The sequence below is a fragment of the Pogonomyrmex barbatus genome, unplaced genomic scaffold, assembly GCF_055798465.1.
Source record: "Pogonomyrmex barbatus isolate J1 unplaced genomic scaffold, ASM5579846v1 scaffold2, whole genome shotgun sequence".
Classification (NCBI taxonomy): domain Eukaryota; kingdom Metazoa; phylum Arthropoda; class Insecta; order Hymenoptera; family Formicidae; genus Pogonomyrmex; species Pogonomyrmex barbatus.
Genome location: NW_028297116.1, coordinates 15332429 through 15352656, shown reverse-complemented (window position 1 = coordinate 15352656; position 20228 = coordinate 15332429). Strand labels below are relative to the sequence as shown.

The following is a 20228-nucleotide window of genomic DNA, read 5'->3' as shown; positions in this document are numbered from 1 at the left end:
AGCATTCGCACTCGGTCACTGATATGTTGCCAGGAATATCTTTGGCCACAATACCCGTTGGTGTTCGATAGTTGTTACAAGATAGGGATTATTACAAAATGCCAATTCAATCTTTGTTTTGTCATCTTGGCAGGTCATGGTAATTCAAAACCGCCATTACTATTGGCAATGTATAGAAAATTTGAAATGATGCGATGATTCTGATATCATTTAATTAACAGCTATTTGTCCTCAAAATTTATTGGATATAATTAAACTTTATAATATTTTTACATGGGACGTTTCATAGACGTTTCATATTTCTTTGCTTTCTAAAAATTAATAGAACATTGTGTCTTACATCGAAAATCATGAAAAAAATTATTAACGTGAAATCAAGCTTTATATTTAAAAAATATGTTTAAAAAAATTATACTTTTCCTAGTATATTTATCTCTTCTAAGACTATCGATAAATATGCATTTCAATGATTTGCTATAGTTACTGTCTATCTCAAGATACGATATCTTGCATGAAACGGCCCCATCTTATCTTGGCTTCGACGTATTGATAATCGGTCATACATGCGTTTGCCTTGGATCTCATATTTTCCTCAGCAGTGGTTTATCGGACGCGGTGATCATACGTGGTATCACCCTTTTACTCCGTTGATTTACACGAGGTCGCGAAACTTTTCATAGTTCCAATGAGCTGATATTGGGTATGACGTCACTGTCGTTGGACACTTGGCGCATACCCAATGATATTTTTTGATCATCGTTCACTCGATCGCTCCAGCTTGTTATTCAAACAATTCAATTCAACGCGAGTGATAATTTTATTCGTACGTGATGATTAATAACCCATCGCGGACGATGATCCGTGATGTCGAAAGATCGTCATTTTCCGCGTGAGAGGGCAACGAGAAAGCTCTTTCACACAGTTTATTCCCCGTGACCCTCGCGAGGAGAGAGCACTTTCCGCAGATAAACACGCGGCAGCGAGTGAGGAAGATTGACGTAGGCATGTGAAAATAAGGCAAGCTTCGTCTTCGTTATCTGCGAGGCGAGCCAACGCTTTTCGAGAATTTTCGGAGATACGAGAGTCCGCCTTCAAGTCTCCCCGAGGACGGAACGTTACGTCAACACCGCGGCCAAAATTGCATCCTTCTTCCGAGCGAGTTTCAGGATGCCGCAGGATGCAGAGATGTGTCGCGACGTGACGACAAATCCGCAATGCAGAAATGTGCGAGTTTCCGAGGCGAAACGATGATTTATCTCAGATATTTCCAGTTTCTGCCCGTCCGATTTCGTACGTTTCTCGTGTGACCGAATGGGCTCGGGCTTACAGATAACAATTAATCCTAGGAAGATAACTCTCGGAGGAATTATCTCGCGCCGCTGTGACATTTCGACGTGTTGCCATTTTGCGCAAGTCGAGTTGCGGTTTTCTGTTTCGTTGCGAGGCACAGTGCGTCTAATAACACGCTAATGTTGCTCTCGGCGGATCGGATTGCGATGGCGATCTGTGTATCTGAGAATTCGTGCGCGTAACGTCCTGGAAATTTACCGATATCAGCATCGGATAATCGGGGACGTCACCGTCGTTGGGCACACTCGGCGCATACCTAATTCGAGCCATTTTCATTCGTCCCGAATGAAAGGGGATCGCGTAAAGAAGTCGGACAAGCCAATTCTCGACTGACGAAGCGTTAACGGTAACCTCGTGTACAAAATGATCGTTTTACATTCGACAATTTTTTGCTGGATCGGGACCGCTCGAAACGCTCGTATTCGCACATCGCGTAATCAGACACATTTTACCTCACGAGTATACGACGTGTGCTGCGAGTGGAGGAAGTGGGACGATTAAATTCATCAGAGGAATAAAAATACAGTTGATGTGAGAAGGGAAGATGTGCGTCACGACGGCCTCGAACCAGTCGCGAAAATTCTTATTATTTCGCGAAAAGTATCACCTCGGCCAGGCCAGGCACCATTCGATTCGAACCTGAATCTGATGAAGTTAAAACAACATGTCCTTTTTCATGCAAAAGCGGAATGCAACAGCTTGTCTAAAAAAATAATGTTAATCGCACCATCCTCAGAACATCCTGAGAATATTTCTCGTTATTATTAGTTATACGCGAATTGGTCGAATTTGTCATCTATCTTCGTTCCATGGAGAATACGAATGAGAGAACGAGTCTATTGAATAACAACCGACGAAATGCATCCGTTTCATCTTTGCCATCGTTGCAAGGATCTGCCAGATCCTACGGGTCTCTTTCCTCGACATGCCAGCAAGCTATTCAATCGTTTTGGAACAGAAGCAAACAGGTACACGACACAATGATTTTTACGCGTTCACCGTTTTCTCGAGAATATTTTTATCGTATCTTTCTTGCTTACAATATAAAATAATATAAAAAAAATAACAAAAATATAAAAAATATAATATAAAATATAATATAAAAAAAATAATATAAAAAAATATAATTATATGATATATCTTCTCTCATGATTACAAAAACAGTCTAATTTATTTATTTTTTTAATTTTATCTTTGGATTTTAAATAATTATTCTTTAAATAGATTCTTTATATATATTTCAGATACTTTTATTATCTTGATTTTCTTAAAATCAATGAGAGTAATTTGCATACGATAGAAATCAGAGTATACTCAGTTTTCTCTTAGATCACGTTTCCAATCATCAGTGCACTTAGAAAAAAAAAAGCCGTGTATCAACGAGTATAGCTGCCAGAACTCTTTTGTTTTCTCTCAGTGTGCTTGTGTACAGCCACACAGTTGCAGTTTCCAAAAAGAGTTGCTCGAGTGCAGCAGCTTCATGAATGAAAATCTTTCACTCTTTGCTACACGACCGTGCCAAGATTTAGTCGGGATAATACTCGAGATAAATGACATCGGCAACAAGTGACGTTGAGAGATGTCTGTTAAGAGCTGACTGCGATGACAGTTCGTGGCAGACTCGGTGTCTCAGATAATAGCGTCGCGAACTTTGCTTTGGAATTTCTCGGGTGGAATTTCCAAAGTAAACGAACCACGCGCAAATGAATCACACGATCGGCGGAACACGCGAATTGCCGCGAACGACGAATACTGCACTATTTTCGTCGATATTTACTCGACTCTCGACTCGACGCTTATAGCTTATAGTCGGCTCGGAATAAACAACATTAGATATTTTAACCTGAGATGTTTTCGTATTCGGCGTAAATCGTGCGGATATTGAAATTGCGAATGTCAAAATTATGTCGTACCGCGAAAACGGACGTACTGCTTTCCTCCAACAGCAAAAATTGTATTTCGAGGAGCGTACGTTACACAAAAATAATTTCGCGATAAATAACAATAACTTATAATTCAAAATTCTTCTTTACGTAAACGATGACGATACATGCACAATTTTTTACGTAAAAATAATTTTTTTATTTTTACCTTATCTCTGTCTATAAATTATATTGTCATGAAACGATTTATAAATTTGTTTGTTATATAAAAAAAGAATCACATACCATATTTTCGAATATTTTTGATTTAATAATATTACACATTCCTAGTGTGGTAAAATAAAAATAAATTTTACGTTGAAGCGACAAGAATGCAGTATACGCATATTTTATTTTATATGAAAATATATTTTATCATGAGAAAGATATTTGCAATAATTAATTTGATTTCGTGTTAAATCAAGGACAATTTATGCTATACGTTATATTATAACGTTACGCCAGATTTTAATTAATTATTATCCGAATAATTTTGAAAAATTTATATTTTTTTTTTGTACCACAATTTGAATTTACTAAAATTTAATGCGCGTAATACTATTTTATAAAAAAGAAAAAATAGATAAAAAAAGAATATTATGCACAGAATCTTGTGCGAATTTGAAAGAATATTTTACACTTTATTTTTATGTACAAATGAATGAATTATATAACACAGTAGGGAATAGGACATTATATATATAATCTTTGTCACATGATTATGCTTCATCGGTTTTCAATAACGTCTAGCTGTCAATATACTTACCTTTTATACGTGACATGTAACGATGTCTCGATGACAGAGATAGGGACAAGTTATTTCTGATATAAATGGACACAGTATCGATAACTTAATACAGAATCTATTAATAATATCGACTTGCGTCTGCAATAAATTATAACAGCAGTAAATTTGTAAAACTTTATGCAGATAATAATAAATAAAATGATGTTAGATGTTTTTATTTCAAATAGAAATAATAATGTTTTGATTAAAGGAGATTAACTTTTACAATTTTATTATGTATAAAATTATATTAATAGTATTTTTAATATATAGCGCAGTATATTTTATATGCCTTGATTGGAATAAATTTTACGATTCATTATTACTGATCGATTTCACAAGCACTATCAGATTTTACGATCAGTGTTTGTCATCTTTTATGCTTATTGATCGTTAAAATATGTCATATGTGCGAGAATGTGCGACACCTTTTCCAGTTGATTTTTTAAATGTTGAATTTTCGTGATTTATCTCTGACGATCAACTCTTCGAGATTTGTGGCACAAAATTAATAAATAGTATATTATATTTCAAATTCTATTGAAGCATTGGTTTTCTTTTTAAAAGCTTTTGTTAACAATACAATTAATTAGTCTTTCAAGAGCGAGTTTCTCTTCAAAAAGCGAGTTAAAGCGATGTTGCACTTCTGATTACGCTGGAGTATACTTTAAGTTGAAGAAACGATATTTCTCTCGATTGCGCTTGCTTTCAAAGCGAAAATTAAATCGCAATCATAGTTGCATTTAATTGTTTAAGGTAGGTTTTTTTTTCATTGATGTATTTATGTCAGAGATGATGAAATTTAATTCGAAAAATGCGCAAGTTATTGTCGAGCAATTCTACAAGGAGTGATAGTGTTATCAACTCTATACGCTTTGCCGCGATACTGACACTGGTTTCTGCTGAACTGCTTCACGTCATTTTATTTTATGAAGCGCAGTAAAGTCCCATGTACACAATTGATTAGTTTACCAAGAGCTTTAATTGGTTGAGATTAACGCGAGAACTAACCACAGCAAATGCCTCTGTGAAAACGACAACGTTCAAAATAAAAAAAAGTATTCTTCAACGAACAATTTTAATTCGATTCTTTGTTATCTTTTTATTAAGCTTATAAATAATATTTGTTTGTATTAGAACGATAACAAAAAATAGAACGTCAAAATAAACGTCAAAGTACAATTAGGAGAAAGACTTTAGATGTGTATCAGATATCAAGTTCAAATTATTTATTATATTCAGTCAATTATTATATTTTTCATCATCAAATATATATTGCGAATATTCAACATTTATTTAAATTTTAGCAAATTGTCATTGGATGTATGATATATTTTTTTTAATTTATTCAAAGTAATTATAGTAAAGTAAGTATAATATAAAGATTATAATCATAAGATTTTTACATCTTAAGCTGTAGTAAATTAGATTTTATGAATTAAATTAGATCTTTAGAAAAAAATTAATATTATGCTTAATTGAGATTAAATATTTTTGCGAGTATCAATTTAATAGACACATTATGATGTTATAGTGTAAATAAAGCTTTTATATTATATACAACTTAATATGTATATATAAAAATAAAATTACAAAGAATAAGTAAAAATTAAAAAGTTTTAATTTTGAATATAAAAATTGCTATTTATATAGAAAAAAATGTAAAACAAAAGATTTAGAAAGGACAATAAATATTATTATTAAAAAATTATTTATTATTATTATTATTATTATTATTATTATTATTTATTATTAAAAAAAGAAACTGATATTGATCACTTAAATTTTTTTTCTTTTTTTGATTATCTAAAATAAACTTGAATATTATAATATTGGAGTCTGTATTTAATATTCGATTTGAAGCCCGAGATCAGATCATATGGATCATTACTTATAATTTTCTTATTTACATAATATATAAGCATAAATTAAGTTTATTTTTTATTTTCATAAAATGTAGTAATGTATTCAAAAGACAATATTTTAAAATTAATAGACTTTCGAATTAATTAATATCCAAGATTCATTTGTTGATAATTTACATAATTTTGAATTAGAATTAAAAGATATAAAACAGTAACTAAATTGAATAAAATTATTTATAAATAAAATATTTTTTACGATTAATTAAACTTAAGAGTTGATAACGTATAGCGTATAGTGTTGATAACATTATCACTCCTCGTAGAATTGCTCGACAATAACTTTTATTATTATAATTATTCGGAATTGATATTTTTATCCTACTGTTTAAATTGTTATGATAATTATTTGAATGTATAATTCTTTAAAAGTTTTACTTTCTGTCTTGCACGGTACTGTTTCGTAATCTCTTTTGTAACTCTTGAGACGCTATTTTTCAGCACGGAGCAATCGTGTTAAAACATTTCTCCGATTACACTTTGACGCTTTCGTTAATTGTTTGATCAGCTTCTCGCGAACGATGAGCGATGACGCAGACTTTTAGTATTTCTCATCATCCTATTTCAATTGCACGTTTATTCGCACACTGAATAAAGGCTTGATTAATTTGCATAATTATTTATGTGATATATTTCATTCACTATTCATCGTTGCGTGAAACGAATCGAGAATTGGTCTGTGATTTAATTATGCATGGACAAACCGCTCATTTTTAATCAATCGTAATAATCGTTTCGTGTAATCGGCGGTACTACGCTTTAATAGACCCCCTAAGTAAAAATTGCAATTTTATCGTCACTCGCTTTATCGGGGTTTACAAATTACTTGATCAAACCGCCGTCGAGCATAAATCCACAACGTGCAGCCGTGGAGATAAACTATGGAAGATTACAGTGCGCCTCTAATTACGCCGGTGCCGCATAGTTCATTAAATCGGCAAATCGATGACGTCACTGGTACGCCGTATTTCTCTCTATTATCTCTATTATCTCGGAAAAAATATACGACATATATATATATATATATAATATGTCTCTTTTTCTTTGTGCTGAGACCGGACTTCGTTGCGAACAATTCTGCACGGATTTAATGACGTAGTCATTTATTCTTTTGTATAGAATACATAAGCATTATAGAGAATACAAAACGTATTTTTTCCAATCTTTTTCGTTTACGAAGTTACGAAGTTTTTCATTAGTTCTAGATGGAGGAACAGTGAAACATTTTTAATAAGCTTGCCTCTAATGTTAACGTAAAGTCAAGACATTTAAATATGAAAAACAATTTTATGACACTTTTACTTTTATATATCTCGTATATGAAAAATGCTTTTTAAAGGTATCCTATCACAATCAAGTTAGTATTACATAATGTCGAAAGCAACTTGATCGTTATCGTTCGAATATCATTTTCTCGCTTATCATAAAATTAATCATATTGATTTTATATAATGATAATGCTAAACATGCTATCTCAATATTGGCTTCAAATAGCGATTTCATGTAGAAATCAAAAAATAAGAAAAGTGAAAAGAAAACAATCTCTGAAAAAAAGCTTACGGCACTGATGATACACAGCACGTGCTGTTACGCATTTCAGAGAGAGAGAGAGAGAGAGAGAGAGAGAGAGAGAGAGAGACCGTGCGTATGTACACGAACTTAAAGAGATCCCACCGCGATATATAAATGTCGCGCGATATATCCGCTGAATGTTGTTCTCAAACGATTTGCTGGCGTCACGAGTTCTGTAGTCGACATTCTCATTGCACCCGACAACGAGGAAGAAGTCGTGCGAACGTCGTGAAAGACGTTCGATCGTCGCATCAGTCAGATCAGTCGGATCAGTTGTACATCGGACGACCACGCGAAATTTGGAAAAGATGCTGCGGCTCACCACTCTGTCGAGGGTCCGTTTCTCACGGTATATATAATCCGATAATCCCGAATGATCCCCCCCCGCCGGTTTCCTCCAGGGAGAAATTTAATCTCTATCTGTCCCTATCCGTGGGATTGAGACTGACTACAGCGGTGAGTTGGGACTTTCGTTACTGAGGACACGCGCGAAATAAATTCTATATCTAATTAACAACGACTTGTTTTCGCGTATAGCCGCAGTTTCGAAAATTGAACTCTGAATTGTACCATTTTCAATCGTCTTCAGTTCTTTGATTGTATTATAATTAATCTAGTGAGAAAAAAATATGATTACACTCTAAAATAATTTAAAATAAATTATTATTATGTAAATAAGCATTGGTTTTTTTTTTTACGCTAATGCTAATTGTTTTAAAGCTCACATACATTTCTTCATGAATAACAAGCTGCGTTTTTAAACTATAAATTGCATTGTTTAAACAAACTCTATAATTTTCAGTTATTATGGAATATATGTTCATCCAATTGTTTATCAATTAAATTACGTTATGTATTTTATTTTTAATTTTCAAAAAGCTATTGATTATATTTCTCTTTTTTTGATTATTTTAAATTTATAAAACATTAATATATTTATTTTAACCAATTAGGTATATTACATCTTCCTAAAATGACAAGCTTTTCTTTAACAAATATTTAATTATATTAAATTCATACGAGTTGTTATATCGATGTGATAAAATTATTTTCGATGATCAAAAATGCAGACAAAATTAGGTGATTCTACATGCGCGTTTTTACTCACAGCAAATGAAGGAAGTTTTCGATTTTCATGCTGAATAGACAACTTGAGGAGAATGCCATGCGGAAGGCCAAAGACGAGCGTGTTAGAATCACGACGGCATTCTTCCGCGACAGTTTTGACGAAGAAGATGACGAGGAAGAAGAAGACAAAACTTCGGAAGGGATAACGAAAGAATCGGAGAAAATTCTCTCGCAAACATCCTCGTCATCTAACGGTGATTCAACAAAAATCAGCATCACAAACGTAGAAGTTTCGTCAAATTTGATCACGCCTAATCCTGAACTTGCGGTTTCCGCTTTACACTTAGATCGAACTCTTAAACAGTTGCAAACTTCGTCCGAAAATTCCAGTTCGTCGAACAACGTGAACGATGGGCACATAATATCGGATTATTGCGATAGGAAAAAAGAATCTAACAGAGACAGCGATGTGATTTCGAAAGCCAGAACGCAAAGACTGGCGGCGCCGGTGTCGGATTCCGATGATGTCTTCTCCGTGTCCAAGCACGAAGATGTCATCGCAAGGGAGTCATCTGCAGGATTTCAATCTTCAATCGAGGACCACCCGATGCGTGCCAATAAAGCAATTACGGACAGATCGACAAATTCTCAATTGACGAGCAATCTTTTACAAGTCCCTCCAGAGACATCAAGATCGAGTGAACACTTTTATTTTCCATCGTTATTATTACGTTCGGCAAGTGCCAGAGAACACTCAGACATCGGGAAGATACACAATACGGAATCACCTTCGGTGATGGTCACTCGAGACGGTGTCGATGAGAAATCTAGCATAGGCGGTGGACGCAGGTCGACATTGCCGATGACGAGCTCCGATTTGAATCAGTCCACTTTGAAAAGTTCCACGGAGACCAACCAGAGATCGCCGACCTTCGAGGACATCCTGGCCGGCACCAGCGTGAATCCAATTAGGAAGTTCAGCATAGCGAACGCGGCCATTTGCTCGAGTCTGGCTCCGAGCTTGCTCGGAGCCATCCCCGGTGTGCCGAATTCCCTCTTACCGAACGGAGACTACAAAGACGGCAATCTGCAGCGAAGTGCCACCTTGTCGAATCTGTCAACCACCTCTAGCGCCATCAGCGACAATACTTCCATCGGTAGAACGCGTCGCGGATTGAGATCGTTTCTTCGTCTCCACATACCCGAGCCACATGCCGCGATCTGGCACGACACTGACGAGGACTACCATCATCACCTGCATCATCAGCATGATCATCACCACCACCACCATCATCATCATCACGTGTTCTCGCACATTCACGTACCTACCATCACCTTCACGGCGCCGGCCGGCGACGGCACCGGTCGGCACAAGTTTAACTTCGCCATCCGAAGGCACTCGCAGGCGGTTAGTGTGAAGCGCGAAAGATGCACGACACTTTTTCGCTTTCTTGATATTTTTAGCGTTTCTGTATTTTCTTCTTTATTAACATGCATCGAGAGTGGTCAGAATCTGACCACAAAGCAAGTCTTTTTTAGTCAAGTGAAACACACTTCCGAGTTGGAAGAGACTAAGTAGCACAATGTAGAATATTAACAAATAGTGTTCGGAGCAAGACTAATATAGATTTATGATTTGCAAAACTCATTTTTAAATAATAGAATTGTGGATCTATTCTATTCACGGCCTGGATCCTTTCAATAATTAACACAATTCTTAGCAATTAACTCTTATTAAAGGAATAACGCGAGATCAGATTGTATTGTTGATAAATCAAATAAGTGAGAGTTAAAACTTTTTCGTCATTATATCGTCAAGCATAATAAAGTTAAGTATGACGATGGAATCACATGTTAGATGTCAGCGAAATATTGACATGTCTTTATAACAGATTTGCTTAATTCGTATATTAGCATACTTTGATTAAAATAACTTCGTATTAATAATGTACTTACCTAAGATCGAATCGAGTCAAAACTATTTAATGACGACACACTTGCCACGGATAATAGTTAATTGTTCCAATAACAGGCCGCCAAAGAATGTCAATGATAAAAGCATCGGTGCAGCTCGAGTACTTATCTTATCAAAATTGCATTTATAACTGACAAATAAAAACTAACGTATGAAGAAATGGAGTGTCATGGCCAGGTAATCTAGTAATTATCTCAGGCAATAGTTATCTACTATCTTGCGTTGAATTGATCTTACGAAATTCTTCAATTAAAGAAAGATTGTTGAAGGAAAGATTAGAAATTTGAACATTATATGTAAGTTATCACTTTAATCTCGTTACTTTCTAAAATTATTTGTTAAACTTCGAGATAGACGTTCGAAAAGATTCAGAAGTAGATTTTATTATAGAAATTTTTTATAATTCACGATCTGTTTACGATTTTGAAACTAAATTACTATTTTAATTAAATTGATTACTAAATAATAGATTAAACTATTCATTCAATTGATAATTTTTGGCAATTTATGATAAACGATCGGCAAATGATTTTAATAAATCTGAGAATCTAATCATCTAATATCTGCAATATTTATCAGTTCTCCGTGTCGGAAAATTTTGGAGGCAATTACATAACACAGATCAGATGCCACGTGCGTACGCACATAATGGAATCTTGCCCGACTCGGTTCTGTCATCGATCTTGATGGCTAATGCTCGCGCTATATTCGCCAACACCCGCGAAATGACACTATCTTCATTACTATGCGCAAGGCGCGCATCAGTATCATCCTCCACGTGTATAACAAGCCATTCCACTGCCAGAGATTTCAGCATAGTGACAAAATCGGCCGCATGAAATAGATCTGACCTAATGTAATCTTTAAATGCGTGGATATAAATGTGTGCACGTTTGCACGCCCGCAACATCGGATTTTTATTCAGTAGAGCTCGAGCCGTAGTAAACGACGAACAGTGCCGTAATTCCTGCAAGAGATTCTAGGTATCGAGAAGAAATTTTTTTTTTTCCTTGGAATAATTTCGATTCGAAAATCGAGTCGCGGAAGCAGCGTTTCAAAATTTTGAAATTTGAAACGCGTTTCAGAATTTGAATTTGTATTTTCCAGCAAATCGCTCATTCATTTATTATCTACAATCGAGCATTTATTTATTTTTAAAATAAAATATGAACTATTAGTAGCGTTATTAAAAATTTGATTCGATACTTTAATAGCTTATAATTTGTTATTTGTTGTAACCGAGTATTTATTATTACTACCGTTTTGTTATACGCGAGGGAATTAGGGGACTTTTGCATCGAAGGATTATTAGTGTAATCCAGTCATGGTGTATTTAGCATTATTCTCTTAAATGCCACGTCAATTTACGCGCGTTAGGTTGCGTAGATTTTATCGATAATGTACGTCGGCGAAATGTCATTAATTGCCGCTATTAATCTTCTAAAAAAAAAGCACGCATGATATTCGCTACAGAATTGTATTCTTATTTCATTTTGTTTAATAGTATTTTCGATTGTAATAACATTTAAAGTGTTGTAATCTTTAATATTATACATAAGTTCCGTAACGTAAAACTCGGTGCATTACAGCAGAACCAAATTCTACCGTAAGTATATCATTGTATCCGCGACATTTTTGTCACTAATTAATTTGTGGACTGGGCATGAAATAATAACGCGAGTGCTGAATAAAGAAAGATAAGAAGAAAAGCGAACAAAATGTTTCAAAAATTATGATGAGGAAGGTGAATGGAACATGAAAAAAAAAAGGATGAAAAAATATTTAACATATAATTAGGAAACAATAAATGCTAAAATCGAATACCCGAAGCAAAAATACTAATCTCCGATATCTCGCTTTGCATCCACAATTAACATTGCTAATTTTTTTTATCGCTCAATTGCTTTCGCCATACACGCGATCGTCCCTTATCATCCACGTGTGTCGCTCGCTATCGCTGACCCCGAATTCCAGTTTGTAAGATTGAAAAGCGCAAGCAAAGCGTTTTTCCATCTTTCCCGAATGAAGGACGCGCGCTCCAGTTGCAGTTGCAAGCTAAATTGAAGCGATTATAATTAATACGCAATGTACAGAATACTTTTACGCACGCTCACTGCTGCGTCGTGTGAAAAAAACGAAACGTCATAAATCCAATATCTCTCGAGAGCAGGGAAAAAAAGACTCGACTACATAACGACGATCTCTAATTGAGAGTCCAAGCAAGATCCTTTCGTTTTAGCCTGGGATGAAATTGGACGTCTTATAGACACGAGCTTTAAAAGGGAAAACCGAGAAGTGTGAGTCAGAATTCCGGAGATCTTAGGGAGTGGATTTTCCTGGTGTATTTATGGTTCTCTCGAGATTAATACTTGTGCCACAGAGTGCGAGACTGCCCTCCAATGGCGATTTAAAGTCGACTCCTCGACTGCTCGATAACTCGAAAGCTTACCTCTGCGATGTATCATGGTTTAATTACACCATTTATTTCGAATGTATTAATGTATTTGAGCGTAATGTATTATTTAAGACTCTAACAGCCTCTAGTACAGAATTGAGATTCCTTTTTAACGAGCGAAGAGTTTCGATGGATAAAGAGATTCAAGTTTTATTACATCTGCTTTAGCAATTACAACAATGCTAAGTAAAGAAATCGAGTGTTGCAATTTGCTATTCGCATAGATGTGATTTTTTTTTTTTTCCTGCGATTGCATTTATCTAATCTTACTCGTGAGTTTTTGTTTTAATAACTATTAATAACAGCGACAAAAATCGTACACGATTGATTGAAGTCTAATGATAAATTCTCTTGACTCTTTCACAGACATTGCATCGGACTGACTCGATGGTATCGCTTTGTTACCGATCACTCGCGAGCTACATCACAGATGATAATCTCGCCGGACTGCAGAGCTTTCTTGAGAACAAGCGAGTGCAGGTCGACGACAGAGATGAGGTGAGCATGGATCACACGAAAATGTGTCTAAAGGAGATCATTCGATTATTTTCACGATGAAAAGTTCCAAACTGAAATACGAATCAAAATCAATATAAATAGAAATAGAGATAAAAGATCTCGGCGGGCAGAAAATTACACAGAGAAACAATAATAATATAAATTGTGCTGGATAATCGATTTAAATCGCGGATATCAAAAATAAGCCACGTAAAGGAAAAAGATTTTTTTTATTTTTGTGGTGGATGACATTTATCTTGAGTTTATATAAATTCGAAAAATAAAGAAGAGATTATTAGGCGTCTAAGATCCTACGTGCCGACATTTTTCCGTATTTCTTTTTGTTTTGCAAATTTTTTTGTTTCTCGTTTGTTGACTCTTTTTTGATAAATTAATTTCTTTTACAACAGAACGGTAGCACCGCCCTCATCCTTGCAGCAATTAAAGGAAAAATACACTTTGTCCGTGAACTCATTAATCATGGAGCGGATGTTAATGCCGAAGACGCGGTTAGTATTCGTTGAGATCGTTTGATTGCATATAACAAATATAAGTTGCAATATACATGTACATTTCTGCATGATTTTCTGCAGGATAACTGGACAGCATTGTTGTGCACAGCAAAGGAAGGCCACACGGAGATTTGTCTCGAGTTGTTGGAACATGGCGCCGATTTGGAGCACCGAGACTTGGTCAGAAAAAGTTGCATACTTTACCATTCTGGCATAATGCCATTAATGTAAATTTGAAAACTCGAGTTTGCAAAAACTGTGCTTTTGTATCATCCAAAAAGTCTTGCGTTATCTTTTCTTCTTCATTTATTAAAAGTTATTTCCTCTTAATGTACGGCATTGCAATTTTTACACAATCTAATAATATGTTTTAATAATATTCTATACTTAATTATTATTATATACATTTCTTTGTTAACTAATTTATTTTTATTTTTAATAAAGAAGTATATAACGTTTAATGGGGAAAAATTTACCCAAGTGTATAAGTGCTTTATGTAGCTTTATGTAAAAAATTAGCATTTCTGTAGATAAAAAAATTGAAGGATTAAAAGTTATTTTATTGTAGGGTGGATGGACGGCGCTCATGTGGGCGACGTACAAGGGCAAATCAGCGACGGTGACGATGCTGCTGGGGCGCGGGGCTGACGTCAACGCGCACGGAAATTTTCATATTTCCTCGTTATTATGGGCCGCTGGTAGGGGTTATCCTGATATAGTCAAAGATCTCGTTGCTCATGGGGCGAAGGTCAATGTCGGTGACAAGGTAATCATTGGTAGGCGTATCGCAAATTAATGATCATATCTTCAGTCCTGAAATATTCACACTCGTTTGTTTAGTATGGCACAACAGCACTTGTTTGGGCATCGCGCAAGGGAAATGTAGAGATCGTTGATATCCTTCTCAAAGCTGGAGCCAATGTCGATACAGCAGGCATGGTAAGATAAAAAAAACCTTTGAAAAAAGACGTGGAGAAGTGATGGACAATTTGATTCCAAATTGATTAAAAATTTATTAAAATATATAATAATAATAGAATGTCAAACATAATTATAGTTTAATAAAAAAATTCCCGAATAAGATTAATCACATTTTACGCTGAATACGAATCCAATTTCCAAACATGGTTTCATCACAGTTTTAAGAAATTTACAATTGAAATTGTAAAAAAGAACTACTTTTATGTATTTTATCATATTATAATTACAATATGTACTGTAATTGCAATAATGTGCTGTATCATAACCGATACAAAAAATTCCTTTTGAAAGCTGAAAGTCATTACAACATACTTAATTTTGATTGTAATAAGATTTCAATACCACGTCACATATTATAATATCACCAAATACGTGAAAATAATTCTTTTTGCAACTTTAACTGCAAATTTCTCGAAATGACTTGATGAAACAATTTGAAAATTGGATTCGTATTTAGCATTCAAAAAACTGCAGGAAAAATCTGATTGAATCTCATTCGAGAAAAGATCATTTTTTTAAAACAGTGTTTTACATATATTCTTGTGTAATATTCCTTTTTCTTTTAGCACAAAATATATATCTATTGCAAATAGAATTTTATATTATAAAAAATATTTTATAACTTTTCAAATTATAATATTAGATATTAAAATAACTTTTTATATTTATATGTGCTCTTTACGATTTTTTTTTGTAGTATTCATGGACTGCTCTACTCGTGGCAACTCTTGGTAACCATGTAGAAGTCGTATTACTACTACTGGAGCATAAACCTAATGTGAACGCTCTAGATAAAGACGGTTGCACCGCCTTAGCGATTGCCTGTCGTGAAGGTCATCACGAAATAGCGAATGCCCTTTTAAATGCCGGTGCTTACGTTAATATTCAGGATCGAGCCGGCGACACGAATTTAATACATGCGGTTAAAGGGGGTCATCGAGGTGTGGTGGAATCATTATTGAAGAAATATGCAGACGTCGATATCGCTGGAAAGGTATGATCTTGATCTATTCCTTTTCATACCCGCGTATCTCCCTCGAAGATCGACTTGAACAAAAATTTATTTTTTTCACTGAATATTACGGTTTCCCAATATTGATCGTTTCCGTAAGCCAGATTGTTGCGCGCGTCAAGTTTCACATGGTGTAATATTCAATATTATATTCAAAATTTGTTAAAGTAATTAGCGATTCGACTCGGATGTGATGGATCCTTTAATAAAAGACAGTCTCGGATATATATGGTAAACCACTTCGAGCTAGGTTCGTGCGTGACACCCCTGCGGTTTGCCTTTGAAGCTTTTCAATCGAACTAACCACCCCATCCGTATATATTTTAGGATAAAAAAACCGCAACTTACATAGCCGTAGAGAAAGGCAATATACCGATACTCAAATTATTACTAAACGCTAACCCAGACCTGGAGATTGCCACGAAAGACGGCGACACGCCTTTATTACGGGCGGTGAGGTCGCGTAACGCCGAAATCGTGCAATTGCTTTTAGACAAGAAAGCCAAGGTCTCGGCTACGGACAAGAAGGGCGACACTGTACTGCACATAGCGATGCGCGCGCGATCGAAAGCGATCGTCGAGATACTACTGAGGAATCCAAAGAATAGCCAGTTATTGTACCGTCCGAATAGACAAGGCGAGACCCCCTACAACATCGACGTCAATCATCCCAAGACAATTCTTGGACAGATATTTGGTGCTCGTAAGTTAATTAGAAACATGCCATTATTGGCATCATATTATTATTACTGATGACTTAACTTAGGATACGTGAGAAAGATACGCTTAATGTCTTAATATATCTTGTAGAATAATTTGATAATCGTTACAGGACGTTTAAATACTAACGAGGATAACGAGAATATGCTTGGTTACGATTTGTATAGTAGTGCGCTAGCAGACATTCTCAGTGAACCGTCACTTTCTACGCCAATTACTGTCGGTCTTTATGCAAAATGGGGTTCCGGAAAATCATTTTTACTGAACAAATTGAGAGGTACCATCAAATAACATAGTTATTACTTGCATTTGATAATTTTCTACAAAAACTCCTAAAAAATTTTTTTACGAACTGATGATTTTTTTTATAAATTTGAAATAATCTCTTTTTAAAGAAATATAAAAAAATTATTAATTAAGTACAAAAAAATTACATATTAATTTAAATTAAAATAAAATATTTTATTAATAGACTAAACTTTTATGACCCGGAAGATGTGTGATTTTTCTAAAATGTCAAATACATCCATATTAATTTGAATTGATAAGAAAGTATTAACGACGTATCTTTACAGAGGAAATGAAGAATTTTGCACGACAATGGATTGATCCAGTATTCCAATTCTCTTCTTTACTCTTTTTAGTAATAGCTCATATATCTTTACTTGTGGGCGTCACATTAGGCCTTACTCTACAGTCATGGATCATTGGTTTATCGTGTGGAATAAGTTTACTAGTTATCGTTTATATCTTTCTATTTCTCGTTTGGTATGCCAATAAGAGGTAAGAGTTACGAAGAGCAAAAGAGATAAAATTCCACCTGTTTCATGTCCTTATCAGAGATTCGTAATTGCAGGTACGACTGGTACTGGCCATATAATCTGACAGTCGAACTCACCACTAAGTTGAATGCGCTAAAATTACTTTTACAAGTGATCTTCTGTCATCCACCGGGTAGTCAGTGTCACGACGGCATAGCAGTACAGCCGATAAAGTTTTACTTCACCGATCAAACTCGCGTGGGCACGACCGCTGCCGGTGAGAATGCGGTCGTGCAGATGGTCGGCTCGCTATACGATTCCATAGAGAATGATTTCGGTTCTCTGTCCACCAGACTATATAGAGCATTTCGACCGAAACCAGATAAATCGACTACTACATGGAAATGGAGACGTTTATGCTGCTTGCCGTATATAATTATATTCGAATTCTGCTTCTGCAGCTTGCTCGTCGGTATTTCGGTGCTTACGGTATATCTCATAGATATTTCGAGCGACGTGTGAGTAATAGTTATACGCCGAATATAAAGTTTTTTTATGTGATTGCTTGGTTTACACATTGTATTCTTTTCGCGTTTAGATCTAAGATAGAGCGAGTTACTGCTCACATTATTATGATAGCAATCGCCTTGGTCTTGGCCATCAGTATAATAGCGAATCTGTACACGTGGAGTAGAACATTGCAGGCGTTGGTTTTTTCACAAAGAAGACACCTTCAGCGTAGTATATCGAAATTGGAGACTCTCAAGAGCGAAGGATTCATTCAATCTTTGAGAAGTGAAGTCAATTTGATGACTGAAATGGTAAATTACTTGTCTATTGAAATAATCGATTGCAAGTATCCTTTCAAAAGTTTTTAATCACAATTTTAAATAGGTCAAATGCTTGGATAGCTTCATGGCTCAACAAAGTAGGCTAGTTATAATAGTGGATGGTTTGGACAGTTGCGAACAAGATAAAGTTCTACTCGTTTTGGACGCTATACAGGCCTTATTTAGCGATAATGGATGTCCCTTCGTCGTAATATTAGCGATTGATCCACATATTATAGCTAAGGTAAACGAATCGAAAGAATTGTAATATGTCAATTTCAAAATGTTGATTCAGTAATAACAAAAATTATTTGTTCGATATTATGCGCATAGGCAGTGGAAGTAAATAGCAGAAGACTATTCTCAGAATCGAATATTGGCGGTCACGATTACTTACGGAATATGGTGCATTTGCCATTTTATTTGCAAAACAGCGGCTTACGTAAAGTCAAGGTCGCGCAACAAACTGCTCAATACTGCAAGAAGACTGCATGGACGGAGGCCGAAGAGAGTGTCAACTATACTGCGACCAGTACGATGCATCATTCGGTATCTAATAGGAGACTTAGCACAGAATCGGCCATAATGAATAGCAACGAAAAACTGAAACCCCAAACTAGGAAGGGTAGTAGAAAGTTGCGATTAAGTGAATCGATTGCTAGCAGTATTGGCAGCAATTTGAATCGTCTGGGCGGCGCGCAGGATCTCAATAAGATGTTGCTCACTGATGATTATTTTAGTGATGTAAATCCCCGTAGTATGAGAAGATTGATGAATGTTGTTTATGTCACTGGTAATATTGAATCGCATATCACAATGGAATATAATATTGAATCTACAGAATCGTTCTGTATGTGCAATATTCTTTTTCTATTTTAGGACGATTACTTAAAGCATTCCAGATTGATTTCAACTGGTATCATTTGGCTAGTTGGATCAACATTACTGAACAGTGGCCTTTCAGGACATCCTGGCTTATTCTTCATTACGACATGTATGAGGAAAGCTTGGATGACAACATGTCACTGAAAAGTCTTTATGATAAGTACGTAAATTTGATTTATTTTCTTATATATATATTATTTATTTTAATAAATTACTTTTTTATATTTTTTTGTCATATATATTTGTCAGGGTACGACCGCAAATTCCGGTCCTAAAAGATGTACAGCCGCTTCTCGAGATGGACAGAGACGAGCGCAAGTTAGATGTCTTCCTCACTTTTCACCGATCTAGCTTACTCATTAGCGATATGAAAATATTCTTGCCTTTCACTATCAATCTAGACCCTTATATTAAGAAAAAGATAAAGGAAGAACAACAAAGTATAGAAGAAGACATGAATCAATTTTACAAACAAAATGGTGCTCGGCATGGTGCTATGGCTGATCAATGGGTTTCACAAAGAGGCATGTTGAATCGACATATGAAGCTTGCTAAACAATCAAGTTTACAAGGATCTGTGCCACCAACACCATCGTGGGCTTACCAGCCGAATTTTGAATGGCAAGCTCCGTCTTGGATGCAAATACCTCCTACAGAACCAGTCGTAAAACAAATTTCTGCAACAACCATGTTACCGGTACATTATTATTAATTAATTATACAACTTTCTCATCTTACAACTCTCTCAACATGAGTGAAAACATGTGATTTATTGCTTTATCTTCATTTACAGCCTGAAATTCTGGAAATAAAATTGTCATCTTTATCAGTGAACGGAGTCTGCGACTTGATCGACAAAATCGAAAACCTTAATTACATTCAAGCTCCAATATATAAGCAAACCATCAAAGAGAATAATGTTACTGGACGAGTTTTATTGTACTGTGATTTGCAAGAATTGAAAAAGGTAATCTTTGG

At 35.2% G+C, this 20228-nt stretch overlaps 1 protein-coding gene across 8 annotated transcripts in view; it reads left to right on the top strand.

The window, feature by feature from the left end:
- The window catches only part of Arms (Ankyrin repeat-rich membrane spanning), a 35915-nt gene that overhangs the window by 11413 nt on the left and 4274 nt on the right, over window positions 1-20228 (top strand). For 5 of the 8 annotated variants that reach the window (XM_089076329.1, XM_089076327.1, XM_089076326.1 and 2 more), the window contains 16 exons: window positions 13418-13549; window positions 13960-14058; window positions 14143-14241; window positions 14630-14827; window positions 14902-15000; window positions 15740-16036; window positions 16382-16757; window positions 16887-17051; window positions 17350-17557; window positions 17631-18053; window positions 18134-18356; window positions 18430-18609; window positions 18699-19158; window positions 19245-19410; window positions 19500-19947; window positions 20044-20217. In XM_089076329.1, coding sequence (XP_088932455.1) covers window positions 13439-13549; window positions 13960-14058; window positions 14143-14241; window positions 14630-14827; window positions 14902-15000; window positions 15740-16036; window positions 16382-16757; window positions 16887-17051; window positions 17350-17557; window positions 17631-18053; window positions 18134-18356; window positions 18430-18609; window positions 18699-19158; window positions 19245-19410; window positions 19500-19947; window positions 20044-20217 — 3726 coding nt within the window. In that variant the 5' untranslated portion in view covers window positions 13418-13438. Of the gene's footprint in view, window positions 1-7731; window positions 7903-8703; window positions 10030-13417; window positions 13550-13959; window positions 14059-14142; window positions 14242-14629; window positions 14828-14901; window positions 15001-15739; window positions 16037-16381; window positions 16758-16886; window positions 17052-17349; window positions 17558-17630; window positions 18054-18133; window positions 18357-18429; window positions 18610-18698; window positions 19159-19244; window positions 19411-19499; window positions 19948-20043; window positions 20218-20228 lie in introns of those variants that run through there. The other 3 variants (XM_089076328.1, XM_089076330.1, XM_011641009.3) reach the window with 3 other exon arrangements.